Source organism: Arvicanthis niloticus, chromosome 1 (genome assembly GCF_011762505.2).
Source record: "Arvicanthis niloticus isolate mArvNil1 chromosome 1, mArvNil1.pat.X, whole genome shotgun sequence".
Lineage (NCBI taxonomy): Eukaryota > Metazoa > Chordata > Mammalia > Rodentia > Muridae > Arvicanthis > Arvicanthis niloticus.
In genome coordinates this window covers 20,596,355-20,624,140 of record NC_047658.1, presented here as the reverse complement: position 1 = coordinate 20,624,140, position 27,786 = coordinate 20,596,355, and the positions used below count along the sequence as shown (strand labels likewise).

The window sequence follows — 27,786 nt, the reverse complement described above, 5'->3', positions numbered from 1 at the left end:
AAAAAATCTCCTTTGCCCTTGCGAATATATCATGAAGGGCTTTCGAGCGTTTAAACTGACAGTAACAAAAACGGATGTGATAATCAGAGGTGCCTCGGGCGTAGTCACCTAAAAGCAACTCTTGGGTCTAGAATGTCCACGAGCTAGTTCCATGAGTGACGCGAGCCCAGGACCTTCGGAGCCGCAGTGGGTGGCAAGGCTTGCTAGCTGGCCGGGATTCTTAGGAACCGAGAAAGGCTTGCAAACCACTCCACCACCGGCACCTGTGGAACCGATCGCATCTCACGCCCTACTTCGCACCACAGAATTGTACCCCCGGAAGTGACGCGCGGGAAGCGGAAGCACGGCGCGCCGGCTTCCTGCTTGGCAGGGGCGGGGCGGCGGCTGCGATTGTCTGGCGGCCTGGGGCGGCCCCGTGGCGCCTACCCTCTGCCTGTGGGGACGGAGGAGCGCGCCATGGCGGTTTCCGAGAGTCAGCTGAAGAAGATGATGTCCAAGGTGAGCCCGCGCCCTACTGGGCGACCCCGCGGGCTGGGCTGAGGCCGCCCTCCCTCTGCGGAGCGGCCCTTCCCGCCTTCTCCTCCATAAACAAAAGCGGGGTCGTGCCTGGCGCGGCCGCTGCTGTCCGCCCGGCGCTGCTTACGGTCCCAGCCCGCCCAGCCGTCGTCTTGTCCTGCCGGCCAGAGCCTGGCCCTGCTCAAAGCCAGTCCCCGCGCGCCTCCCCAGCCCAATCCGGCACACCCCGCCGGAGCTCGGGAATTGTTGGTGCAATTGGATCGCTGAAGTAGAGCAGCCAGAAAATCTAGCCCTTCCCCACTCTAGAGAACTCTGCAGTTGCGTTCCATTGCTTGCATTAACTGCGATTAACGCAGTTGTTTTGTTTGTTTACTTTGAGTTGAACTTAAAAATTCTTACTGCTTGACTGGTTGTGGGGTTTTTCTCTCACTTTAAAAGGCCTTTTGGATATTTTACACATTAGCTTCTTAGTACTTAGTACTTAACACTGGACACCTGACTCCAGAATGCTTTTTGATTTTTGTAATTTACCAAATTTAATTGGAATGAAATTTATGTAATGTAGTTGAGCTCTAACTCCTCCAGTCGTTGAGTTGGCTTTGATACTCTTATCAAAGCAATGCTAGAGATCGTAGAAGTTTTCGATTTACAAGGAAACACAAATAAACTGGGCGTGGTGGCACAGGCCTTTAATCCCAGCACTCTGTAGGCAGTTGATGGACAGATCAGGACAGATCCTGAGTTCCAGACCAGCCAGGGATACACAGTGAGACCGGGTTTCAAAACAAACATAAAAAGTTTCTTTCGTTTTTTAATCTTTGTGAAACTAGATCTTTTTTTTAAGTAAAGTTATTCCCTGAGTCCTTGAAGACCAAACCTCTTCTCTAACCACTTATCTTTTAAGCTTTTTTTTTTTTCCTATAATTATCTGTGATGACTGAGCGGGTCAGGGGGAATCTAAGAGGCCCAGGTAAAAGGTCTATATAGTAATGTTTATCTTCCTAAACCTTTGTTAGCACCATTTTTGGTTGTAATTTTTACCAATTAATATATTTCTACAGTTAGTCTATCTTTCTTTATGCAAATAACTTTCTACTTTGTTCATACCAGTAACTTTCTGGTTTTTTCATACAATATTTTACAATAGAAGATGAGTCACTACTGACTGGAGAGAAGAAAGTGGTCATAATAAAAGTTACTGAGTTTGAAATGATGCCATACACTTTTATTGGTTGGGAGGCAAAGGTAGGCATATCACTGAGTTTGAGGCCAGCTTGGTTTTCATAATGAGATCCTGTCTCAAAAAAAAAAACAAAACACTATTGTACCGTAAATTATAGGGATATGACAGTGTGAACAATTAGACTAAAACTTGTACTCCTGAGCTTAATTACATAGAAGCCACTATCAAAATCCTGGTAATAACATTGGAAAGTTGATAACAGCTTTTGAGGAAAGTAAAGTAGGAAGAAATGGTGGTGGCAATGACAGTGGTAGTTTTGTATGGATGGTTGGGGTGGGATTTGTGAGAAGTGCTATTTGGACAGAAACCTGAGCATGTAAGGAAATGAGCTCTGGAACAGTCTGGGGTGAGAACATTTCTAGGAAGAAGGAAAACAAGTACAAAGGCTTGAAGCAGAAGTCCATCTGCAATAGGCCGGCAGCATGACTAGCCGAGCAGGCCGGAAGCAGTACTGTTCCACATTGAGCTTCAGTGATGGGGGGGACTTTGAAGGGCCTTGTAGGCCAGTGTAAGGATTTGGGGATTTGATTGGATTATGCTAGGAAACTATTAAGTTTTTGTTTTTTCAATTATGTGTACAGAGCCAGATGTAGTGACACACATCTTCAATAACAGATCTTCAACAGAGTTTGAAGGCCAGCCAGGTCTGCATATTGAGGTCCAGGCCAGCCAGGGCTACACAGTGAGATTCTGTCACCAAAAACACACCTCCAAAAAACTAAAAACAAGTGTATGGATATGTACACTTGAGTGGAATGCACACAGAGGCCAGGGCATTAGATCCCTATATGTGGGTGTGTGCATGAGTCAGGTGCACGCAGAGGCCAGGGCATTAGATCCAGAAGGATCTAGAGTTACAGCTATTTGTGAGCACTATGTGCCCTTGACTACCAAGCCGTCTCTGTATCTCCCCCAACCCCCGCCTTTTTTTTTTTTTTTTTTTTTTTTTTTTTGGGGTGGTTCTCACTACCTAGACCAGACTGACTTCTAAGAGAGATCTACCTTACTCTGCCTCTGGTGAGACTAAAGGCATCATCCATAACACCCAGCCCAGCTGAAACGGGTGCTCTAGGTGCTCTACTGAGACTAGGCTGTAAGAGTAAACACAACCGCTGCTGCTGATCACTTAGACCATTGTTGTAGCTCTGGAGGCAAAAGTCAGATTCTGGAGATAGATTAAAGGCATGCGCCACCACTGCCCAGCTAAAGCACATATATTAAACCATATATGTATTGTGTTTTTTTCCTATGCATGCCTCTCTGTGAGAAAATTTAACTTACAAGTTAGTTTCAGTAAGAGGTTAATAATAATTCAACAGGATAGAAAACTTATAAAAGATATCCTAATATTATTACTCCTCTTGAACTTGAGGCCCACTGACTAAAGTAGTACCTTGAACACAAGCACTAGGACAGCTGCTCTTTGGCCAGTCAGCTCACTAACAGGTGGGGTAGCCTATACAGTGTGGGTATGCTGGGTGAAGAGATGACTCACTTCCTGGACAGGACAGTACCACTGAGATTTCATCAAGATGTCATACTACTTAGAAATGCAATTTAGCTCAGCGATGGTGGTGCATACCTTTAATCCCAACACTAGGAGGCAGAGGCAGGTGGATCTCTGTGAGTTCAAGGCCAGCTTGGTCTACAAGAGTTCCAAAACAGCCAGGGCTACACAAAGAAACCCTGTCTTAAGAGGGGGGTGGGGGGAGAAGAAGTAATGCAATTTAATGTATATGAATTGTTTATTTCTAAAATATCCTGGTGTTTTGTTTTGTGACACAAATGTTTATTGGTGAAGGAGAGGGGCATTGTTCCTTCCTCACGACTGCCTGCACATAGCTCAGCTTCTCCTGCTGCCTCTTTTCTTGGATATGCGTGTCCATCTTCTTGATGAATTTGAATTCTTTTGTCCTTGGATACCGTGAGCAGCTCCATGGCACACTGTTGATAGGGTGCAAAGCTGCACACCTCCCAGGTCATGTTCCACATGAACTTGGTGAGGCTTCCTTGCTGACATTCTTTATCACCTCGTGGTCCTCATTCTCACTGAGGCCCATGGTCAGTAGCACAGGACCATGGCTGCTCTCAAATATTTTAGGATTAAGGCTAACTATGGATCACAGGAACTGCAGAAAGAAGGCGGCACTACTACCCATGTCTGCAGTTCATGCAAGAGGTTCAGAGTGAAAGTGTGTTAGAAAGATAGACATGTGTGTATTGACGTATATAAGCCAAGGCAAGCGTTTCAAGTTCAGAAGACAAGTCACTGAGGTCAGCTCTGTCTTACCATGTGGGCTCCAAGGATCAAACGTGGGTCATAAGCTTGCCAGCAAGCTCCATTACTTACTGAGCCATGTTGCCAGCCCTATGTCAGAAATCTTCAATGTGGGAATTTTTGAAACTTTAGAAAATGTGGGGTTTGTTTTTTTTGTTTTTTAGTTTTTTTAATTAATGTACATCCATTTGTGTGTGTGCACGCACGTGTGACACTGTTGCTCATGCAACAGTGAGCATATAGAGGTCAGAGAATAACTTACAGGAGCTCACTCTTTCTACCGTGTGAATCTTGGGAATTGAATTCAGATTTTCAGGCCTTTAACTGATGAGCCATCTTAGCAGTCCATGAACACATTTTAAGAGGAAGAAATCAACTTGGTCAAATACCACTTACAAATAAAATGAAGACAATATGACACATCATACAGCAGGCGCTGATGCCTTTGATGAGCAGTTTTGATATGTACCCTTCCTGTTGCTGAGGAAAAAGTCTAGAAGCTATGCTTTTTTCCCATCACAGAAAATCCTAAACACTTGCCATTCAGACATCCAAATCTGATCACACCTCACTGTCTCCACAGTAGAATATCCGAAACTGTAGTAGGCTGGAATAAGATCGTTCTAGACATTAAACAGTGATTGTTGACACCATAGTGTCTTCCCAGTGAAGAAGCATGGTCATCTCTGCAATGAACTTGCTAGAGAAGAGAAAGAACATAAATATCTTGAATATCATAACTTTTAGATCCCAAAACTAATTCAAAGGATCATGTGTTTTAAAATATACCAAGAGAATGAAGTGATCAGCCAGTTACTGATTATGGAGCCTTTGATAGGTCAGATGAACAGGTTTGCAGTGAAGGTTAAAATACAGATGAGACTGTCATGATCAGCTAAATACTAGGTTAAAATGGGCTTTCCATATGATTAACATAATTTAGTGATAAAGAACTGTGCCATACTGATGCTCTGCTTTCTGCCTTGTTATTAGAATGTGTTGGGATAGCTGATTGCTTTTAATTTATGTTTTTGTTTCACTGTACTAAAGGAATTGAATGTAGGACTGTGGGCAAGCAAAGTGAGCGCTCTACCTCTGGGTCATACCTCCAGCACCTGACTGCTTTTTGCTTTTTAAGACAAGGCAATTAAGAGCTTTGCCTGGATAGGGCATCAGTGTATTATAATCAGTTAGCTCCTGCCAGATGTGCCTAAACCAATGTTAAAAGAGAGAAAGATACAGCACAGTGTTTGAATAGCCTGTAATTCCCCAGATTTTTAGGGCTTGAGGCAGATTAGTTTTGTTGCCAGATTAGGCAATAAAAGGAAACCCCATTAAAAACAATTTTTGTATGGAAACTTTTTTTTTCTTAATGCCTGCATGAATGTACATGTATCTACCTTATATTTGCCTGGTACCTGCAGAAGCCAGTAGAGGATATTGGCTCCCCTGGGACTGGAGCTGTAGCTTTTAAAGAGTTATGCCCATGCAGGTGCTGGGAAGCCATCCTGGGCCCTCTGGAAGAACAGCTAGTGCTGTATTAACCACTGAGCTGTTTTGATGGGGCCTTTTAACTTGAAGAAAAGCACTAAAATAGCGGTGAGCAGCTTCAGTAAGGGTTCACTTAGGTTAAGAAAGGTAAGCCCAAGTTCCCCTTAGGCTTTGATGTTAATGATGAGTAGAAGATACAAGAAGACTGCAATAAAGAAAATAACGTTTTAAGAAAATACAGCCTGTTGGTGGTAGTTTGCACTTTTTTTCGAGACGGGGTTTCTCTGTGTAGCCCTGGCTGTCCTGGAACTCACTCTAGACCAGGCTGGCCTCGAACAGTTCACACTTTTCACACTTTTAATCCCAGTATTTGGGAGGCAGGCATGGTGGATCTCTGTGAGTTTGAGGACAGCCAGGGCTACACAAGAGAAACACTCTCTTAAGCAGATGAACAGGAAAGGAAAAAGGAAATCCAGCAGTAAAATGGTGCACATTGGTTCTAATCAAACTTTGTAATTTTTGCTTTTCAGTACAAGTACAGAGATCTAACCGTCCGTCAAACTGTCAATGTCATTGCTATGTATAAAGATCTCAAACCTGTATTGGATTCATATGGTAAGTTTATTTGACCAAAAGATCTGTCACTTTGATTGAGTTTGTTCCTTGTATGTATGTATGACTACACTTTTCGTGATTTCCTTTTCAGTTTGTTGGATTTCCAATTGAAGGATTGAGTTTCCACTTAACAGAGGTGTCAGGAAACAGCAGAGTATAAGTCTGAAAAAAAAAAAAAAGGATCTGTTGAGTATTTCCAAGTCTTAAAAAGCACCGCTTTGATACAGTAGTACACAAAATTAGGCTTGGGGATATTTGGTCTTCTGTACTGGGGGATCAGTCCAGAGTCTCATGCATGCAGTACATCCAGCCCATAGGAGAAAATTTTAAAGATAATTTAGTTTGTCATTTTCCAAAGCCCTTCCAAAATACCGGGGGGGGGGGGGGCGGGGGGGCGGGGAGAAGATTGCGAGAATGCATGCTCCAGCAGGCATATGCAGGTCAGAGAACAACCTACAGGAATCTGTTCTCCTTTCATCATATCAGTTATAGGGACCAAACTCAGGTCATCAGGCTGCACAGTGAGTGCCCTTACCCAGTGAGCCATCTTGCCAGGCCACTTAACAGAGTTGTGAAGAAGGTTGCTAAGAGCAGGGGATGGGGGGTAGGTTAAAGGCAAAATTCTGTGCTTACATTTTAACAGTTATAGATCAAACAAAATTAAACCCATATCCTGGAATCATGAACCTGTGATCCCAACTACTCAAGAAGCAAGAACAGGAGGATTACTTGAACCTTAGAGGTCTAGGCCATCCTGGACAATAAATATAAGCAGTAAATCAGTCTGACAGCTTGTCTCTGTCTGTCTCTCTCTGTGTCTGTCTTCCTCCCCTATCATCTATAAAAGAGTTTGGGGGATGGGGCTGTATTTGTTTGGGGGTTTATATTTTTGTTTGATTGGTTGGTTTTTCAAGACAGTGTCTCTCTATAGCCTTGGGTGTCCTGGAACTCACAGGGATGCATCCGCCTCTACTTCCCAAGTGCTGGAATTAAAGACATGTGCTACCACTGCCCAGCTAAGACAGATTTTTAAAACTAAGTTTCATTGCAGCAGAATTTTTTAGCTGAGAGGAATGTCATGTTGCCTTGCCTAGGTTTTTAGCTGCTGACACTCAGCTCCTCCCTTCCCCCATAGTATCTCTATGCTCAGGAACACATCACAAGACTGTGTCCCTGTCATTTTGTAAATCTGGAAAGTATTTTTTAATAATGGTCTTTAGTTTTAGGTGCCAATTTGTCTTTATACTGAGATGAAATTGTAACTTAAGAAATAACATCTGCGGGCAGTGGTAGCGCACGCCTTTAATCCCAGCACTTGGGAGGCAGAGGCAGGTGGATTTCTGAGTTCTAGGCCAGCCTGGTCTACAGAGTAAGTTCCAGGACAGCCAGGGCTACACAGAGAAACCCTGTCTTGAAAAAACCAAAAAAAAAAAGGAATATATTTTTTGCTTAATCATTGGCATCCACCTCAGACATACATTGTCAGAAGCTTCGGAGTGATTTTAATTGTATTTACTTAGATTTTTTTTTTTTTTTTTTAAGACAGTGTTTCTCTGTGTAAACCTGGCTGTCCTGGAACTCACTATGTAGACCAGGCTGGTCTCAAACTCAGAGATCTGCCTGCCTCTGCCTCCCAGTGCTGAGATAAAAGGCTCACAGTGATTTTTAAATGGGCTTAAAACCACACTGCTTGCAGACTAAAAGCTCATATTTGGAAATGCAGCACTCGTCCATTTTTATAGATAACTCAAAGCTTTTAAGCTAAGTGAGTCACTGACGGAGGCTTTGATACTGAACACTGAGTTAGCCTCATTCCATAGTTACCTACCGTTTATTGAACACTAAGTTAGCCTCATTCCATAGTTACCTACCGTTTATGAAAGAGTAACTTGGTAGTGTGTACAGAAATCCTTGTGATTAAGTCTTTGTCTTTTTCCCTTTCAGTTTTTAATGATGGCAGTTCCAGGGAGCTGGTGAACCTCACTGGTACAATCCCTGTGCGTTATCGAGGTAAACAACATATTTGTGTGTTTGTGGTTTATGTATCTGCAGACAAGAACATGCTACCAAGGAGTTAAAAGTACAAAGTGTGTTTTCTAATGGCCTTCTTGACAACAGATTTTAACTTCAGTCCTAATTTGACTTTATTTGGCAGCAGCACCTCACAGTTATTGTTTTTAACTTCTCTGTCAAGATATAGCAATACGCAAATGCCTAACAGTTCAGCTGGAACTTAATGTTTCCTGGAATCATGGCACTGTTTTGTATCTGGTAATTCAGCCTCCCTCATCATGATTCATACCTTTACAACCATGGGAAGTTGTGCTGTGCAGTGGTGAGATGAGGTGATGCCTTAGGGACAGAATTCGGTTTCACTCTCTGCTGTGCGGTCTGAATTAATAATGCCTAGATTAGGTACTGGCAGTTCATGGAAGTGACACATACAAAGGCTTGCTATTAGCCTGGTGTGCACTAAACAGACAGTAAAGGGCACCTGTTACTTATGATTAGCATATTGGGTGCTGATTTGGATGGCTAGTCTTTGTTAACCAGTCAGCTCTGCTGTACTCAGAGATAAGCAAGTGCTCAGTTTCTTAAGCCTATTCTGCTTGGCCATAGTTATGTTTATTATTCCTTGTGGCTAGCTAGAACATGTCGCCAGAGAGAAGGCTTGGGACCAAGGGCCAGTACAACCTTCAAAGGTTCTTTCCTCGTGACCTAGTCCTGTAACAGGCACCAGAATATCACCATCAGCTTGGAACAAGTGTTTAGAGCAGTAGTTCTCAGTTCCTAAAGCTGCAACCCTTTAATACAATTCCTTGTGTTGTGGTGATCCACAACCATAAAATTATCCAACTTCATAACTAATTTTGCTACTGTTTTGAATTGTAATATAAATATCTGAAAAGCAAGATATCTGATATGTGACCTCCAAAGGAGTCATAACCCATAGGTTGGGAACCACTGCTTTAGAACATGACCTGTGGGGGACATTGCACTACAGTTCCGTGATTGCTGTACTGTTGAGATAAAGGAGGAGAACAAGGGCACATGGGAAGACACAGAGATCATGACACTTATCAGTCATTTGTGCCTGACATGGTCCTGGAGGAAAAACAGTTAACTAAGAGCATCTGTGTTGAGCTGAAGCTTAATTACTAACTCCACTGTGGTGTGTTTGGGATATGCTCTGCTGAGAAATGCAGGCTGTGGAAGTGGGCATAAATACTGATTTCATCTAAAGTGAGCCCCCTTTTCCCACAACCATTTTTTGTGACTCATAGAATATGGGTCCAAATTACTGTGGGGGATTCTTGTTTTTTAAAAAGTAGGGAATTGTCAATGTTGGTAATAAACCTAAGGCTTTATTATTAGAGTTACACATTACAGATGTGTTTGGGGGCTGAGGAAAAAGGAATCGGAAGTCATTAATTTCTGATTTCTTTAGCTGAAACATGCTTTTGCTGAAACAAACCAAAAGAATGTTTCCACAGCAAGCAGTCATCACTTCACTCTCTGGTGTGGCTTACATACCAAAGCTCCAAGAAGCATCTTGAATTAAAAATAGCCCTCGTGGCAGTCATGGTGGTGTGTGTTGTTCTCAGCCTTACATGTTACACTCCTGAAAAATAATAGAAGTAGAGTAATTGAGGTTTCTTCTTCTCTCTCAGGTAATATATATAATATTCCAATATGCCTGTGGCTGCTGGACACATACCCATATAACCCCCCTATCTGTTTTGTTAAGCCTACTAGTTCAATGACTATTAAGACAGGAAAGCATGTGGATGCAAATGGGAAAATCTACCTACCTTATCTACATGACTGGAAACACGTGAGTATTATGTGGTTCTATGAGGTGATTGCATGTATGTTCTGCTCGCTAGCTTCTCTCTTCAGTTTACACTCAAGGAGGACTCCAAGATAAGTAAGTTCAGACAGTGCACTAGTCACTGAACTGAGGCTCTCATTTATTCTTTCCTTTGGTTTTTGGTGATTTTGCTTGTTTGTTTAGGTGTCTACCTCATATTGTGCTGACCTCAAATTTGTAGTGATCAATTCTCCCTCAGCTTCCCAAGTACTAAGATGACAGATATGAGCTGTAATACTATCAAGCTGAAAGGTTCTGTAAAAGAATCCATAGTGCTCATTCACCATTTTATTTACTTGAGTATAAACTTAGACAAGGTTCAGAGGTAGACTCTTACTTTTTAGAACGGATACACTGATGGGATATATTTGGGAACTCAAATCTTATTCTTCAAAACATTGCTATCAAGGGCAACAGTTGGGAACTTATGTATCTGCCTCTGATAGTGTAACTGGCAGAACAGTGTTTATACCACAAACAGACAGAAGCCTATATTGTATTGGTATTCTCTAGAGGAACAGAATCAATACAATGAATATGTTACAATGGAAGGTTTTGTTTTGTTTTTAAAGATTTATTTTTATATTTTTTTGTGTGTGAATGTTTTACGTAAATGTGTATACGTACTGCATGTATGCCGGGTGTCTGTGGAAGCCAGAAGATGGCATCAGGTCCCCTGCAGCTAGTTTTGCAGGCACTTGTTAGCAACCATGTAGGTCCTGGGAACTGAACCCAGGTCCTCTGCAAAAAGTAGCCTGTGCTCTTAACTGCTGAGCCACCTCTCCAGCCTCAGAAAGAGACTACCAGATTGATATCTGTGTTGGGTTGAGTAAACAGTGATGGTCTGTACAGTGGAGAGGCTGAGAACTCAGTAGCTTCTCAGTCCTGGAGGATGAACCTCAGCAGTCCCACCCTGTGTTAAATGCCTGGAGGAAACCTGGAGGTCAATCCACATAAGACAGCCAGCAAAAGCTGCTGTCCAGTGTCAGAGGAGGTAACAGCAGCAGTGCTGCCAGAAAGCTAGATGCATTGATGCACTCCCAAGCAAGTGGAAGATGGTCGGGATAGAACAACAGAGCTCTGCCCTCTGGCCTTTGTGTCTGGGCTGAGATGGGGAAGGGTTTGCCCATTCAGGGAGGGTCTTCCTTCTTAGCTGATCCAATCAAATTGACAGCCAGAATTAACCATCACATTTATTTTGAGAGAGAGAACTGGGAGATAGAATGAACTTGTAAGAGCCTGGCTTTGAGCAGGCCCTGTCCCTTTTATTTTTCACTAGTTCCTGTTACTGGGAAGCTTGTGCCTGCTCTGTACTTCTTCACAAGCATTGCCCAGTATGTAAAGTATCACTACACCAAAAAAGAGAGCTATGTATAGGTAAAGAAGATTCAGACGTGTTTCCATGATTTCATGTAACCCATGGTCCCATATGAAAATTGGTGTGTTCAGGAAAATAGCTGGGCCAGTCACATGGCTTCACGGGTTAGGGCAGAGGCCACACAACCTGGTGATTCCTGGAACTCAAGTAAGGATGGAAAGAGAGAACTGATTCCAGAGTTGTTTCTGACCTCTGCACACACACTGGTATATGTGCTTATGCATACATATAATAAGAAGTTGAGAGAGGGAAGAATGCTATCATCCTTGCAGCCATCTTGAGCCATATACCCTGACAAGAGTCTTGTTACAACAGCTGAGCACACTCTGATAACATTTTGTTTTAGATACCCAAGATTTTCCCTTGGGTGTGTGAGACTTAAGGGTGTGATTTAGAGCCGAGACTTAAAGGTGTAATTTAGAGATAAGACTTAAAGGCGTGACTTAGAAGTGAGACATATAAAAGGTGAGAGGCTGACAGAAGAAATCATTAGACACTTCTACTTGGAAGAGGACTTGAGGCAGGTAACTTGGAACTGGGAAAGAGACTAGCAACTTAGAACTAGGATTAGGACTTGAGAAGCCCAGGACCTGAGACTTGGTACTAGGAACTAGGGACTTGGAGAGAAAAAGAGAGACTGAAGAATAAACGGGATTGAATCACACTCTGTCTGGTCTCCATTCTTTGAGTCCGTCCCTTGGACTGGAGCAGCTTGGGGCAGTGCGGGCTCTAATAATTTAGCCCCTAAGGCTTTTGGCAGTTCGGGTTCCAATATTGATGGAGCGGTTCGAGACATTTTGTCCCCCAAGTGCGGGGCAGAGCGGTTCTCAACAAAAGATTGTCAGAGAGTTGAAAACTAATAACAATAATGCCAAACACTTCTGTTTTGCTGCAAACTAATTAGAGGTGACATGATTTCTTGGGTTTCCCCCCTTTTAGCCCCGGTCAGAGTTGCTGGAGCTTATTCAGATCATGATTGTGATATTTGGAGAGGAGCCTCCGGTGTTCTCCCGGCCTACTGTGTCTGCATCCTACCCACCATACACAGCAACAGGGCCACCAAATAGTAAGTATATTGACATCTGACTTTTAAATTGGCAGAAACAAAACAAAGCCTTGCAAAACTCTAAAATAACTTCACTTTGCTTTTTAGCTTGTCAAGTTAGTGGAGTTTTGGGAAGTATTCTGAGGCCCCACATCTGCATGTACAGGTTCCTACCAAAGACTGGCGTTTGGGCTTCCATCTGTGGGTAGAAAATCAAAGTGTGGTCGTTCTGGATTCCAGAGTGGAAGAGAAGATGCCAAATAGAGCTAGAAGTTTTAAATTGTGCATGCCATGAAAAAGCCTTATTTGACCACCTGGAAAGCAGATGTAATTTTTAAAAGGTAGCCTGAGCGCTCTCTGTGATTCCAGGATCAGTGTTGTAGAGAATTAATTACAGTCAGCTAGCTCATTCCCTTGAGCTATTCTGGGTATACACAATTGGACATCTAGCTCTTGGCTGCTTCTCAATGGTACAGCCAATTTGTGACTACCTTGTCAGAAGGGTGAGAGCAAGTGGACAGTACTGGTCCACCCCTGAGATAGCTCCATCCTATTCCATTTATCTGAATGATTCTTGCTGATACTTCAGAATCACCCTGTATAATTGAAAGTTGGTTGTACTTGTTTTGATGTTTTTGTTTTGTACTGCTTTTATTGTGTTTTAAGTTGTCATTCTGACAGACTCCTCTTTGCAGACCAGTTATGTGAGCTTTATTTCCTTCTGTCTGAAATCATTCTCTTGTTTTTAATCTATTTTTCATGAAGACTATCTTGATTCCTTGAGTAGAATGAAAATGTGAAAGAAGTGACTCACCCCTCACCTCCAACCCGCTACCCAGCATAAGCTTGTTAGGACTCTTGCTTCCTGTATTAAGGATGGTAGTGATTGTTTTGACTGAGTGTTTTGAGTTTAAAGTGGCAAATATTTCCTAGACTGATCTCCTCATTTATTTGTTGAGATAACTTTTTTACCACTTAAGACAAAGTGAGTCTTTCTCTGTTTCTTTGAGCTTCACATTGCCTTTGAAAGTATGATATTCCAGAAAGCTCACACTCGTCACTTTTGCAGTCCAGTTTTGTACTCACTCTCATCAATCACTGAAGAGCTAGTTTAAGTAAATCACTGTCCATCCGTTCCAGTTGTAATAACATTGTAGACGTTTAGATAATAACCATCATTATCATCAGGTATGACTGTTAACAATGGTCTGGATTCCTCCTATACACATAGTAAGTAATAGCTAAGAATCTTGGACACCTATTTGAATATTTAATAGTTGAAAAATCATTGCTCAGAACATTTCTTTTTTGTTTGTTTTTTGTTTTTTCGAGACAGGGTTTCTCTGTGTAGTCCTGGCTGTCCTGGAACTCACTCTGTAGACCAGGCTGGCCTTGAACTCAGAAATCCGCCTGTCTCCGCCTCCCAAGTGCTGGGATTAAAGGCGTGCGCCACCACGCCCGGCTGCTCAGAACATTTCTTAACTCTTTCAGGGTAATTTTTAAGTGATGAGTCATGTTACAAGACATTATTAAAAACAAGTGCAATAGTGTATGCCTGTAATTCCAAAGACTTTGGAGGTTTAGTCAAAGGAATTGTGTGAGCCTAGGAGTTCAGGGTCTGTCTGGGCAGCATAGTGAAACATTAAGTCTTTAAAAAGTCAGCATTATGGGACTGGAAAGACAGCTCAGCAGTTAAGAGCACCTTTTGCTTTTGCAGAGGACTCACATGGCAGCTTACAACAATCTATAATTCCATTTCTGTAAGATCCAATTCCCTCTTCTGACCCTGCAGGTACCAGGCATGCCTGTGTAGCACATAAGTAGTTGTAGGCAACTACTTATAAATAAATAAAATTAAATTCAGATAAATAAAATTAAAGCCAACATTATATCCATACCTGATTTTTAAATTTTATTTTAATGCTATATGAGTGTGTCTGTTTGGGTATATGCACATGAGTGCAGGTGCCTGAGAAGGCCAAAGGCATCAGATACCCTGTAAGTGCAGTTGTAGTCTGCTGTGAGCTGGCCAGGGTGGGTGCTAAGAATAGAACTCAGGTCCTCTGCAAAAGCAGTACATTCTTATAACCACTAAGCCATTTCTCTAGCCCCTTAAACTGTGTGTGTGTGTGTGTGTGTGTGTGTGTGTGTGTGTCCATCTGTCTGTCTCGCTATATTTTGCCTCTTAACTATGGAGCCATCTCTCCAGACCCTGAAGTGGCACATTTTTTAAATAAGGGAAATTGCTTATGATTATGAGGAAATTACAACTCAGAGATGGTGCTTCATACATTGGAAAAAACAGCATGGAAGTTAGTAATATTGACCATGTGTGTTGCTAATACGTAACAGCAAACTCGCTTTAAGAGATACTCAAAAATGTCAACTGTGCTTCCAGCTTGGAAAGTGTCTGTGTGTGGAATGGAAGTGGAAAGATTTGGGGAGTTTTTGCTGTTGTTTAGTTTAGTTTTTTTTTTTTTTTTTTTTTTTTTTTTTTTAATGAAATACTGAATTTCTTCCTTCATTATACTTAGAAAAAAGTATTATAGCATCTACTGAGCAATCCTAAGAAGGCTGTGAACCCTGATATGTTAGGCAGGTAAAGGCTTCCAAGTCTACTGTTGATAGCAGCCCAGCCTACTCCTCCCACTTGCTGTATTCTGTCACTAGAAGTCATTCTTGAAGGGTCTCATGTCTTGATCTTGACAAACTTTGTCTGTTGTATCTCTACTAGATCACTCTACCTTTAACCTTGACCTTAAGAGGCTTGCTCTGCCTCTTAGATCTAAATTAGCTCTTTTCCTGGGCAATCCCATAGATAGCACTCTTTGCTTGCCCTGCCAGCAGGATTAACAGAATATGGCCACTTTGACTCTTCATCGCCCCAACTGGATTCTAAGCAACATGTGGCCAAGGATTCCTTCTGTTCTTGTTCTTCTCTTCTCTTCTCTTCTCTTCTCTTCTCTTCTCTTCTCTTCTCTTCTCTTCTCTTCTCTTCTTCTCCTTTCCTTATCTCTTCCCTATCCCCACCAAAGCCCTAGTCCATGTCATACAGAAGACAATAAAACATTTGTTTATTGACTTAAATGTTGATTCACCATTGATCTAATAAGATAAGTTGATTCTGAAGGCAAGTCCTTTTCCATCCAGGCCAGAGTTAGCCCTTGGCACCACTGACCTTACAGGCTTCTATAAATGAATGAGGCATTCTTGAAGACTAATGGCTTTTAACTTTTTTTCCCTAATATTTCCAAGCTTTTTAAAGTCAATCTAGAGTGTGAATGTAAGTTTTGTATAGGATTTCTTACCGTGATTTGGAGTCTTAAGTTCTAAACAAGCCAACAAAACCAGCTATGCAACTCAGTCAATCTGGTGTTAATGTCCCAAGATTTCTTAGATGCAGAGGCAGCTACCCTCTAAGAAGCAGTCTTCAAATGAGGTCAGCATTACCTTCTATTACAGGTGAACTTGGGGCTGTAAAGTTTACCAGGTTAGCCTGTCTGCCAGTCATTTCTTACTGGGATCCTCATAAGTGTTACTCACATTTAATGAGTTGGGAATTAAATAACTTCAAATTACTTATTCTTTAAAAAACAGTATAGGCCAGATGTTGGTTTTGTTTTGAGCCTGAGATTGGATTCTTGGTGTGAAATTCTGCTGTGCTTTGATAGTGGTTCATATTGCTCTATAGCCTTTATATTCAGGACTGTGCATATAACTTTCAAATGTTAAAAATTATTTTTAGCCTCCTACATGCCAGGCATGCCAAGTGGAATCTCTGCATATCCATCTGGATACCCTCCCAACCCCAGGTAATGAGAAAAAAAATCTATTAGTAACATTTGGAATCAAAATAATACTAACTGGGGAATTAAATAAATTTAGTTGGAATTTAGTGAGGTTGGTGTATTGGTGTTTGTTTTTTTTTGTTTGTTTGTTTGTTTTGTTGTTGGGTTTTTTGTTTTTTTGGTTTTTTGTTTTGGTTTGGTTTGGTTTGGTTTTTTTGGCTTATTGGTGGGATTTTATGGTCAATATGTGTCCATAATTCCAAAGGAGGCATAGGTTGTCTAGAGAAATTGAGCTTTGTTTTATTTAAAAGAGGAGGGATTGTGAGCAGGCTTGGTAATAACAGTAATCTTGATTAGTTTGGGGCCTTGAATACTTGCTGTTTTCTTTTTAAGAAGTTTATAAGGGTTTGATGAGAAATGGCTCATGAGTTAGAGCACTTTCTGCTTTTCCAAAGGGACCTGAATTTGACTCCTAGCACCCAGATTCGGAACTCTAGCTACAAGAGATCCAACATTCTTTTGTCTCCACTGGCACCCACATATGTATATATACATACATACACATATACACTTAAAGTAAAAATAATAGCTGGGCGTCAGCACTCCATAGGCAGAAGCAAGTGGTTCTTTATAAATTCCAGGCCAGCTAAGACTACATACTAAGACCCTGCCTCAATAAATAGATAAAATAAATACAAATAAATCTTTAAAAAGAAACTGGGTTTTATAGAATGCAAATTTAGGACTACTTATTAGAATATATGAATGACACAAACTATTCAGAAGCAATTTTTTCTTTTAAAGATTTGCTTTCAGAGTGAACGTTTAAGGTTACAAATAAGACCCAGGTTGTCCTTAGGAATATTCTAGCAATTTCTGCCTCTCTGAAGATAACCTTATATAATGAGAGCCAAGCAAGACCATTTGACCATTTGCTGCTTTGGTTTTTTTCTGATATAGGAGCTTACCCTTTTTTTTTTTTTTTTTTAGATGTATTTATTTTACTTTATGTGTATGAGTATTTTTCTCATCTCTTATGTCTGTGCACCACTTGCATGCCTGGTTCCTTACAAGCTCAGAAGAGAGTATTGGATCCTCTGAAACTGGAGTTATGGACTGTTGTGTGGGTGCTAGAAATTGAACCTCAGTTTTCTGCAAGAGCAACTGAGCCATTTCTCCAGCTGGTCTGGAACCCACCACAGCTGGGATTATAGGTGTGAGCTACCCGTTGGGCTCTGTTTTGTAGGTTGATTTGATTGTTTTGAGTTTTCTGAGATAGAGTCTTGCTATGTAGCCCAAACTGGCCTCATACTCTGTTTTTTAGACAATCCTTGTGGCTGTCCTAGAGCTTTCTATGTAAACCTATGTAGCTGGCCTCAAAATCACAGACATCTTCTATGTCTGCCTCCTGAGTGTGGGGATCAAAGCTGTGCACCAGCCTGGCTTTTTTTTTTTTTTTTTTTCTTCCTTCTTTCCTTTTCTCTTCTTTCCTTTTCTTTTCTTTTTTAACATGTGAGTGGCTTTTTTTTTTTTTTTTTTTTGCATGACTCTCTGTGCACTACATGCTTACACAGAGGTCAGAAGAGGGTGTCGAATTCTCTGGAGCTAGAGTTACCGGTGGCTATGAGCTAGCATGTGGTACTGGGAACCAAACCTGGGTTCTTTGCAAGAGCAGCAAGCACCCTGACCCACTGGGCCATCTCTCCAGCCTCTGGCCTCATACTCAAAGCACCCTTTTTGCTTCAGCCTGTTTCCCAGATTGTAGGCACACACTGCCATGCTTGGCCTTGATAGCTTATTTTCAAACCCAGTGTAATTTCCATACACTGTTCCTTGAATAAATACCTTCTTCTCTAAAATTTTACGTTCATTATCTGACAACATAATATGTCAGTCTTAACTCTCTCACTGGGGTTCTCAAAGCATTGTAGTGTCAGGTCATCTTTACATTTGGTGTTCTTTTCTATAGTGGTTATCCTGGCTGTCCTTACCCACCTGCTGGCCCATACCCTGCCACAACAAGCTCACAGTACCCTTCCCAGCCTCCTGTAACCACTGTTGGTAAGTATAAGCATTTGTATTTTTCTATGTAAGTCAAGGTCTCCTGTTGTGAAACATGTATTTCATTTCTACATGTAAAATTTTAGAATATTCTTCCATATTGGAAAGGTATAGTGATCAATGTCTTGTAAAACTTGATGTGATGATTTAACATTCTGCAAATGAGCCTTCTCATTTACCATTTGGAAGTCTAAACATGTGGCTGATAACTCACTAACACTCTCCTGTCTGCCACATTCTTACTGGTGAATCTCACATGTTTTGAGTCACTAAGGTCTGAGAGTCACCTCCACAGAAGCAGGGAGCTGCTGGAATGGTCCTAAAGACATAGCCCCAGAAGTAAGGTTGGCTATACTAGCAGGTCCTAGGGCTTTGTGGCCTGACTGTATGGTGACAGGTGAGCTCACTGGTAGGTGAACACACCCAGAGTTAGCATGAAAGGGTCAGTAAGATGGTGTCACACACCAGTGGTGTTTGCTTTTTCTAGCTGTCTGACCAGGAGGATTTGTGCAGTTGGCCTGCAGAGGGCCTCTCTCTGTCACTGCGTCTACCTTCTGTTTCCAGGCTGCCTCTGCTTCTGCCAGAAGGCTTTCTCTACTGGAGTATGTCTTGTAGCTCACACTGGGTTATCATTTCAGTCATTTGCTTTCTTGCCTACTGGACTGCTGTCATTAGCACACAAAAACATGCCCTAGAACAACCTTTGAAAGCCTCAGCTTCACTTCTCTGTTTGCCCATTTCCTCCTCGAGGCAAACTTCCTTGAGACTATGGTCTTTCCCTGTCATCTTCGGCCCTTCTTGCCTTCCCGCTACCATTCCTCTAAAACTGCTTTTGTCAGAGTCACAGTGATCTTTATGGGTTTAAATCCAGTGACTGGTGACTGCTGTCTGTTCCTTGGTCTGTCTGTGGCATCTAACACAGTGGGCCTCTGCCAGCTTGGCTCTCTTTCCAGGGAACCACACTTTGTCCCTTTCCTCCTATGTCTCAGGTGCATGTGCTCGGTCTGCAGATTCCTTCTCCTTTCTTAGTTTGGAATGCCCGACTAGTTCTTGGCACTTGGATTGCTCCCTCTAGTGGTAGAGCTTTAAATGCCCTGTCTCTACCCACAGCTGCTGAATGTGTCTAGTCTGCATCTCCAGCTGCCTTCTTGGTGTCTCCACTTGAGGTTTGATAGACATCTTAAACTCAATATGACCCAAGTTGAACTCAGGTCTTCCCACAGTTTATCCATCTCCATTGATACCTATTCATATGTTAAGTCATCCTTGATTCCTTTAGAATTCTCTTATCTTCAAAATACATAGAATGTAACCATACCCATTGCCAGTATAAGTCACCATTATCTCATCTAAATTACTATACGAGAACCATCATATAGTAATTTAAACAAATGCCGCTGTATTTGTTTTTAACTAAGCAGCCTGAAGGATCTTACTCAAACATGAGTTGATGATGTCACTCCCCTACTGAAAACTGTTTCCCTCAGAGTTCAGTACAAAGGTCTTAGGCTTAGAAGGTCTTGTTAGATCCTGCCCCTCATTGTTTCTATTACCTTATCGCCTGCTAGTTTTATGTCATCGAGTTGTTTGTTGATTGTCTTCTTTGTATTATTGTGACACTCACTCACCAATCTGTGCTACTACCTCCTCAAACAGCTGCCCTGTGGCAGCTCTCATGTGAGTATTTGCTGAATACTTGAATGAATGCACTCGAAGGATGTTGAGAGGCTGGTGTTTATTATGTTTTCTGATGTCATAATATCTGATACCAGGATCTTGTGTCTATGCCTTTGCTCTCTAGACAGGATCTGCTTCTGTTGTCATCAGTAGGATCTAATGGCATGGCTTTGATACATTAAAATATGCTTGTCATTTCTGTAATGTAACTTCCTTTATGTAAGAAAGGTTTTGTTAATTTTGAGACCAAGTCTCAGTGTATAACCCTGGCTGGCCTGGAACCTAGTTTGTAGACCAGGCTAGCCCTGTATTTATGCAATCTGCCTTTCTCTGCTTCCCAAAGAAAGCTAAGATTTAAGGCGTGTGCCCACACACTTGGCCATATACAGTATAATTTAAATTATTTGAATAAAAAATGCTGGGAGTCTTTAGTTTGTAAGTTAAAACAAAACAAAAACAAACAAACAAACAAAATAATAACCACTAACTTTGGGCCTGGAGAAATGGCTTAGTGGTTTAAGAATACTGGTTTTTCAGAGGTCCCTTATTTGATACCCAGACCCCACATAGTGGTTTACAACTGTTTATAACTCCAGTTCCAGGGAATCTAATACCCTCTTCTGTCCTCCTTAGGTACCAGGCACACAAGAATTACACAGATATACATGCAGGCAAAACACTCATACACATAAAATAAAAATAACCCCAGCACTTGGGAGGCAGAGGCAGGCGGATTTCTGAGTTCGAGGCCAGCCTGGTCTACAGAGTGAGTTCCAGGACAGCCAGGGCTACTCAGAGAAACCCTGTCTCAAAAAAAAAAAAAATTTTTTTTAAATAAAATAAAATAAAAATAACATCTTTTGCCAAGTGTAGTGGTGCACATTTTTAATCCCAGCACTCAGGAGGCAGAGGCAGGCAAATCTCTGTGAGTTCTACAAAATGAGTTCCAGGATATTGAGGACTATTACACAGAGAAATCCTATCTTGAAAAACCAAAATGAAATAAAATAATAACAATAACATCTTTTGAAAAACCCACTACTTGGGTTCAGGCAGCATCAGAGAAATGGGAATAGAACAGTTAGTTGCCTTATTTCTTAGATAATAGTATAATTCCAGTGATCTCATTTGTAAATATTTAAACACATTTTGTTGTATTTGTTTTATATGTATATTCTCAGTGCTAGTGTGGTGGTCAGAGCACAACTTTTGGGAATCTGTTCTTTCCTTCTACCACTGAGTCCAGGGATTAGACTCAGGTTATTAGGTTATTGGGCCTATTAGCTTATCATTTGCCCATAAAAGTCTTGTAATTCATTTCAGAACATTAGTTTTGAAGAATTTTATAGCTTAGAAAGTTTCTGTTTATCCTCAAAATGAGCTTTTATGGAAAATGAAACATTTTAAGTTAGGTTTGACTTGAGATTTGAAAAATAACCACATCAGCTAATACTTAATGTGGTTTTTAAAAACGTTACCGCCTGTGACCCAACAATTTCAGCCATGACCGCACAGCAGCTGCTCTGTGGCTGCCTGCATAGATGGACCTGACAGCAGCACACTGGCAGGCGGTAGGCTAGACTGGATCTGACAGCAGGACACTGGCAGGCAGTAGGCTGTTGAGCCCTTAGCCTCCTGCTAAACCATTGGCTGTTTTTGAAAATGGAGGCTGTTGAGTAAATGGGGTCTCCTGTGGTGTGTTGTTGGTAGCTTTCTTCACTTTGCTTTACTGTGATCATGTAAGTTGGGGGCTTTTGGGGGGTTAAAGCTGGCACACTGTCGAACCTGAACCCATCTAAGAGCCTTCATTAGCACCCTGCCGAGTACCATACATGAAGATTCTGTGTATGCAGTTGTTTGGAAGGTTTGCTTCTGTGTAGAAACTGACCTTTCATGTTGTTATTATCAAATAAATAAACAAGTAATCCTTGTAGTTTGATCTACTTTTGAACTTTTGAGCACATAGTTTGTGATAATTCAGGGTCCATGGCTGCTGTACAGTAACTAGTATCCTCTCTTACACTTGCTTTTGTTTCCAACAATTTCTACCTACTGTCAGTTCCAATCCAAAAGTATTATCTTTTTTTAACATGTATGTATGTATGTTTCTTTGTGTATGTTTTCATATGTGCATGCAGATAAGTGAAGAGAGACTGGAGATCAGCTTGGGTGTCTTCACTTGCACGCAACTCTTTGAGAAAAGGGTGAGGGCCGGTTATGTGGACCAGGAGTTAAGGGTTAAAACTCAGAAAAGTCAGGGCAGAGACAATCAACAATGGTTAAGAGAACTGGTTATTCTTTCAGAGGACCCAGGTTTGATTCTCAGCACACACATGTCTGCAACTCCAGTTCCAGGAAATCTAACACCCTCTGCAGGCCAAACACCTATACTCATAAAATTTAAAAAATAATACAAATTAGAAAAGCTACCGTTTATCTTGTTTTCTGATAGGTTAATCATAGATTCACTAATATGAAATGGCTTCTTTTATAGGAAACAGTGATGAGTGTTAGAGAGCTCAGTGACGTTAGCTAGGTAGTGTGTACTATGGCGAGTTAGAGACTGGCCTAATTATTTGATGCGTTTTTCTGTTTCCTAACACTAGAAAAATTATGTCTTATTTTCTAAGGGTTAAATTTAGTAATTGAATATCATCTAACATGTTTTGAGCGGTTATTAATATTGAATCTCTTACGTACTGTATGGAAGCATGACCTGTCAATAAAAGGCCTATTAATTGAGGCAGGAGTTGATTGATGTGGGAGTTCTGGTAGGGAGAGAGGAACTCTAGATAGAGTCAGGCATGGGAAGATTCACCATGATCTCCGAGGAGACAGATGCATGGAACTGAGGAGTCACCATCCACATGGCTCACACAGAATAGAATAAATGTGTTAATTAAGTTATGAGCTAATTGGGAAACAAGCCCAAGCTTATGTCCTAGGCATTTATTCATAAATAATTTAGTCTCAAATTCGTTGAGAATTGGGGGCAGTGGTGGAGAAGCCCATGTTTACAAAGTGTTTGACCTTTTTCTTTGCTAATCTGGGATTGTAATACTCCACAGTTCTGAAATCTACTTCTGCTTGCTTGGGTAATTGTCATTGTGTGGGGACTTGATAAAACAGTTTTGCTTGTTATAGCAGATAAGGAGAATGTAGGATTTCTCTTGAGAAAACTACTGTGACCAGGAATTTCTTAACTTTTTTCTCTTAAAAATATGTCTGATATTTGACTAAAAGCCCTTGAGGTAGAGGCACAGGTGACTGTGAATTGCCATATCAGTCCTGAGAACTGAACCCAGATCTCATATAAGTGCTACAGTGAGTTTTTCAAACCACTGAGCTGTCTCTCCTGCCCCATCGTTTTTACTACTTCAAAAACCCTGGAATTTTCTATTTCAAATTGTTTTGTGTTTTGATACAGGGATACCATGCTGGCCTCAAACTCAGAGACCTGCCTGCTTCTGCTTCCCAAGCTTGCTTTTGCGTGCGCATGCGCTCTCTCTCTCTCTCTCTCTCTCTCTCTCTCTCTCTCTCTCTCTCTCTCTCTCTCTTTTCTTAGGGCAGGTGAAGGTTGAAGACAGGGTTTCTCTGTGTAGTCCTACCTGTCCTGAAACTCACTCTAAAGACCAGGCTGGCCTCAAACTCAACAAAGATCAACCTGCCTCTGCTTCCCAAGTGCTGGAACTAAAGGCCTGCACCACCACTGCCTTGCTAACTTCCTCTTTCTTGATAGTCTAGTTTCCATATGTGAGAGAAAACATAATACTTGTGTTTGTGTCTGACTTTACATGGTACTGCAGTTCTGTCCAGTTTCCTGCAAGTGACATAATTTCATTCTTTTTTTAATGCTGGGTGCTGGGAACCAAACTTGTGCAATGTGGTTAGGATGTCTACCACAGTGCCTAGTTCATAAGCTAACAGGGATCCACCCAGGGCTTTGTACAAGCCAGGCAAGCACTCTTATCAACTGTGCTATCATATTGGTTACTTTCCTAGTAACTGAACCAGATGACTGACACAGTGAACTTAAGGTATAGGTACCTCATAGTTTGGGAGGTAGTGTCCATCTTGCCGAGGAAATCAGGGTAGCAAGGATATGGGGACAGATGGTCACATTGCATCTGCAGCCAAGCAGCTCGTTACTCAGCCTAGGACCCTAATTCATGGAGTGGTGTCATCACATTTAGGTCTTCCCACCTCAGTTAACCTAATTTAGATTAACCAAGAGAGCTATGTCCACAGTTCCATTGGAATTTGCTTTCCACAGACTTTATAGATGCTATGTAAACTAGAATTGGCAGAGACTTCCTTCTGTTCTGTGGGCTGTCTACTCTCTTGTGCAGAACTTTTTAAATTTGATGTGGTCCCATTTGTCACTTGGTATTAACTGAGCTGTTGAAATCAGACCCAGAAAGTCACTGATAGTAGCTGAAAAAATGTCTCCCACCCATCTTGAATGGTGAAATGTATGTCTGTCTGTCTGTCTGTCTGTCTGTCTCTCTCTCTCTCTCTCTCTCTCTCTCTCTCTCTCTCTCTCTGTGTGTGTGTGTGTGTGTGTGTGTGTGTGTGTGTGTGTGTGTGTGTGTGTTGGTTCGCACTTTCACTTGTTGAAGCAGGGTCTCTCTTGGCTCTGCTGCTGGCCTACGGACTTCCATGCAGTTCAGTTGCTGCCTCCTATCTCAAGACAAGAGTGTTGGATGAGGGCCACTACATCAGGCTTTTTATTTGGGTTCTGGAAATTGAACTAGGGTTGTCACACTTCAGTGACAAGTGCTTAGTGGTCTTAATTAGGCTTAGCAGTTCCAAAGCCACCTCAGTTCTAGCATTCTATAGAGGGATTTACGCAACTCTTCAAACTCATACAGCTGCTTACAGCGAAAGGATACAGATTATAATTGGCTAAATATTTGTGGGGAAGTTCAAGGGTTCTGAATGCCGAACACCTACCTGAGCCTTAATGTCCAGAGTTTCTGCATTATCTCCTGCAGGTCCCAGCAGAGATGGTACAATCAGCGAGGACACTATTCGAGCATCTCTCATCTCAGCAGTCAGTGACAAACTGAGATGGCGGATGAAGGAGGAAATGGATGGTGCCCAGGCAGAGCTTAATGCCTTGAAACGAACAGAGGAAGATCTGAAAAAAGGCCACCAGAAACTGGAAGAGATGGTCACCCGCTTAGATCAAGAAGTAGTAAGTAATGCATTGAAGACATATATTGTGGGTTGAATTACAGTCAAGGCAAAGGGTTCTATGCATACCTTGATGTACAAAGTAAAAGTTCAGTGAATAGTAAGTGTCTTTAGATATGTGAACATATCTCTCTAACCAGGATTGGTGGAATGTACCTATAATCTCAGTTCTCAGGAGCTAAGGCAGAAGGTCATCAGAGGAAATATTATAGCACCTAAGGTCTCAGGTGCAGCCTCGTTGGTCTCCCACTGGAAAGTGCTGTCTGGAATACTGTACTTCTTCCAGGTTAAATTGCTGCCAGTTAACAGAGAATAGGAATTATAGAGTTCTGTGAATGGCAAAGACATACAGACCTCAAACTACATACTTAGGAGAATTATATTTCTAAACATTTAAGTCAGTATTAGAAATACCTTTCAGGGGCCTGGGTAGATGGTTCAGTGGTTAAGAGCACATACTTTTCCCAATATTGTGTGTGCGCACATGCACTCTCTCTGTGTAATAAAAATGTGTCTCAGCAGCTTCTTGGTTTCATCATCCAGAGACATGTGGGGGCCTGAGAGCTTCATATCAATGCAACCTGTGCCCCTTCCCTCTTCCGGCTTTCTCTTGTATATGTATAATACACATCATAATAGCCAACCATTTCAGTTTAAGAATGTGATGCAGAGCCTACAGCCACCATCTGCAGTGTGTGTTGTAGCTCTGAGAATCAAATCCTTTACATAGATGGAAGGAATTTCTTGTTTCATGGTTATCTGAGGGGAGAGACTTTATTTTGGCCCATGTCTGATGGTCCAGTTGGCAGTATCGTGTATCACTTTCACAATTATATTCATTTTGGGGAATTTTCATCATTCCTTCACATATTCCACCAATAAGTTATTGGAAGCATTAGTCAGCTGCTTCAAATACCATCTGAGTTCTAGTTGTAGATGTGTCATAGCAAATAATCATGTCCAAATCAGTATAAAGTTATGCATGGACTGTTCTGTTTTCAGGCTGAAGTTGATAAAAACATAGAACTTTTGAAAAAGAAGGATGAAGAATTAAGTTCTGCTCTGGAGAAAATGGAAAATCAATCTGAAAATAATGATATTGATGAAGTTATCATTCCCACAGCCCCACTATATAAACAGATTCTAAATCTGTATGCAGAGGAAAATGCTATTGAAGACACTATCTTTTACCTTGGAGAAGCTTTGAGGCGAGGAGTAATAGACCTGGATGTGTTCCTGAAGGTAGGCATCCTTCCTTCACCTTCCAGGGCTTTGGAATCTGTGCTGCAGTGTCAAAAGTCACACCATCTAAATTTCAGATTATTGCCCACCCCCATTTATTTTGTTTTGGTTTTAGTCCGTTAATGGTCTTAGAGTTGGATAATTTTAGATTAGTTTTCCTAGATCAGATAATTCTAGAAAGAAGTGGGCTACCCTTTTTAATGTAGATTATCTTTGACTTGCTAATAGTGTACAGCCCTGAAGTCTTAGTAAGCTTTGCTTATTGCTCATGGAGAATATGGCTTTAGGAATAATAGCCAGATACTCTGTATGTTTGACCTTGCTCCTGGTAATACCTTAGTGTTTATGCAGGCTGGGCAGGACACTCGAGTAACTGGTAAACCATGTGCCTTGGATCTAATGTAAACAGTGTGAATGGCCGAGGGTACACTAGAGATCACAAAGAAGGCTCTCTACCACTGCCTTCTGGCTGGGTGGCAAGGCATATGAAAAGAGTGAATACAGAGACAGGAGAAGTAAATTGTTTTTGAGATATTGAGTAGGGGTAAAGTTAGAACCATTTCTCCTCAGCCCTTCTCTTCCTTTTCTCTTAGTAAAGAGACAGTTTGGTGACTTGTATTAAGCATGCAGCATGTTTTCCTGGCATCTTGGTGTCTCAAGATGTAGGTAGGGGCTGGGGTACACCTCAGGGAATGGCGCATACCTAATGTGTACGAAGCTCCAGATTTGATCCTCACACTGGAAAGCTGAACAAAGGTTCCAGGCCAGAACCTGCAATATAGGAGAGTTTTTAAAAGTTTTTATAATGTGGAATTGTTCCAAAGGTTGCTAGATGCTGTCTGACATCATGGCTGGATCAAGAACCATTCTGAAATGTTAACATTTCCCTCCTTTCTAGCACGTCCGCCTCCTGTCCCGGAAACAGTTCCAGCTAAGGGCACTAATGCAAAAAGCAAGAAAGACTGCAGGCCTTAGTGACCTCTACTGACCTGTGCTATCAGCTGAAGGCTGGCCTCTTCGTAAAGCATTCTTTTCTTCTTCTTCTTTTTTTTTTTTTTTCCTCATCAGTAGAACCCAGAATAAGTTATTGCAGTTTATCATTCGAGTGTTAAATATTTTGAATCAATAATATATTTTCTGTTTCCTTTGGGTAAAGACTGGCTTTTATTAATGCACTTTCTACCCTCTGTAAGCTTCTGTGCTGTGCTGGGACTGACTGGGCTAAATAAAATTTGTTGCATAATTTTTTTCTTTCTTGGATTTGAGGAAAGATGCACAAAAGAAACCTAAATTCTCATTAATAAACAAGGCACAGTGTTTATTGTAAGTTGCAGTTCAGTATTCTGCAGGATAAAGACAGTTCCATTTAGTGTAGAGTATACAGA

General features: G+C 41.5%; 1 protein-coding gene across 3 annotated transcripts; it reads left to right on the top strand.

The window, feature by feature from the left end:
- The first annotated feature begins 330 nt into the window (after nucleotides 1-330).
- Nucleotides 331-27,644, top strand: Tsg101 (tumor susceptibility 101). 3 transcript variants are annotated; one of them, XM_034485248.2, is made up of 10 exons: nucleotides 331-498; nucleotides 6,059-6,143; nucleotides 8,088-8,153; nucleotides 9,815-9,978; nucleotides 12,332-12,458; nucleotides 16,183-16,249; nucleotides 18,195-18,286; nucleotides 24,958-25,160; nucleotides 26,162-26,401; nucleotides 27,300-27,644. In XM_034485248.2, exons 1-10 carry the CDS (start codon nucleotides 457-459, stop codon nucleotides 27,387-27,389), a joined length of 1,176 nt encoding a protein of 391 aa, XP_034341139.1. In that variant the 5' UTR covers nucleotides 331-456; the 3' UTR covers nucleotides 27,390-27,644. The 3 variants fall into 3 exon arrangements, with proteins under 3 accessions (XP_034341139.1, XP_034341149.1, XP_034341157.1); XM_034485266.2 differs by lacking the exon at nucleotides 331-498 and having other exon boundaries at nucleotides 6,082-6,143; nucleotides 9,892-9,978; XM_034485258.2 differs by lacking the exons at nucleotides 16,183-16,249; nucleotides 18,195-18,286.
- Nucleotides 27,645-27,786: the final 142 nt, after the last annotated feature.

Coding starts and splice junctions, on each gene's coding strand:
- Tsg101 (XM_034485248.2), top strand. CDS start 457: ATGGCGGTTTCCGAGAGTCAGCTGAAGAAGATGATGTCCAAG. Junction 6,144..8,087: donor ACCTGTATTGGATTCATATG/GTAAGTTTATTT, acceptor TTTCCCTTTCAG/TTTTTAATGATGGCAGTTCC. Junction 26,402..27,299: donor ACCTGGATGTGTTCCTGAAG/GTAGGCATCCTT, acceptor CCTCCTTTCTAG/CACGTCCGCCTCCTGTCCCG.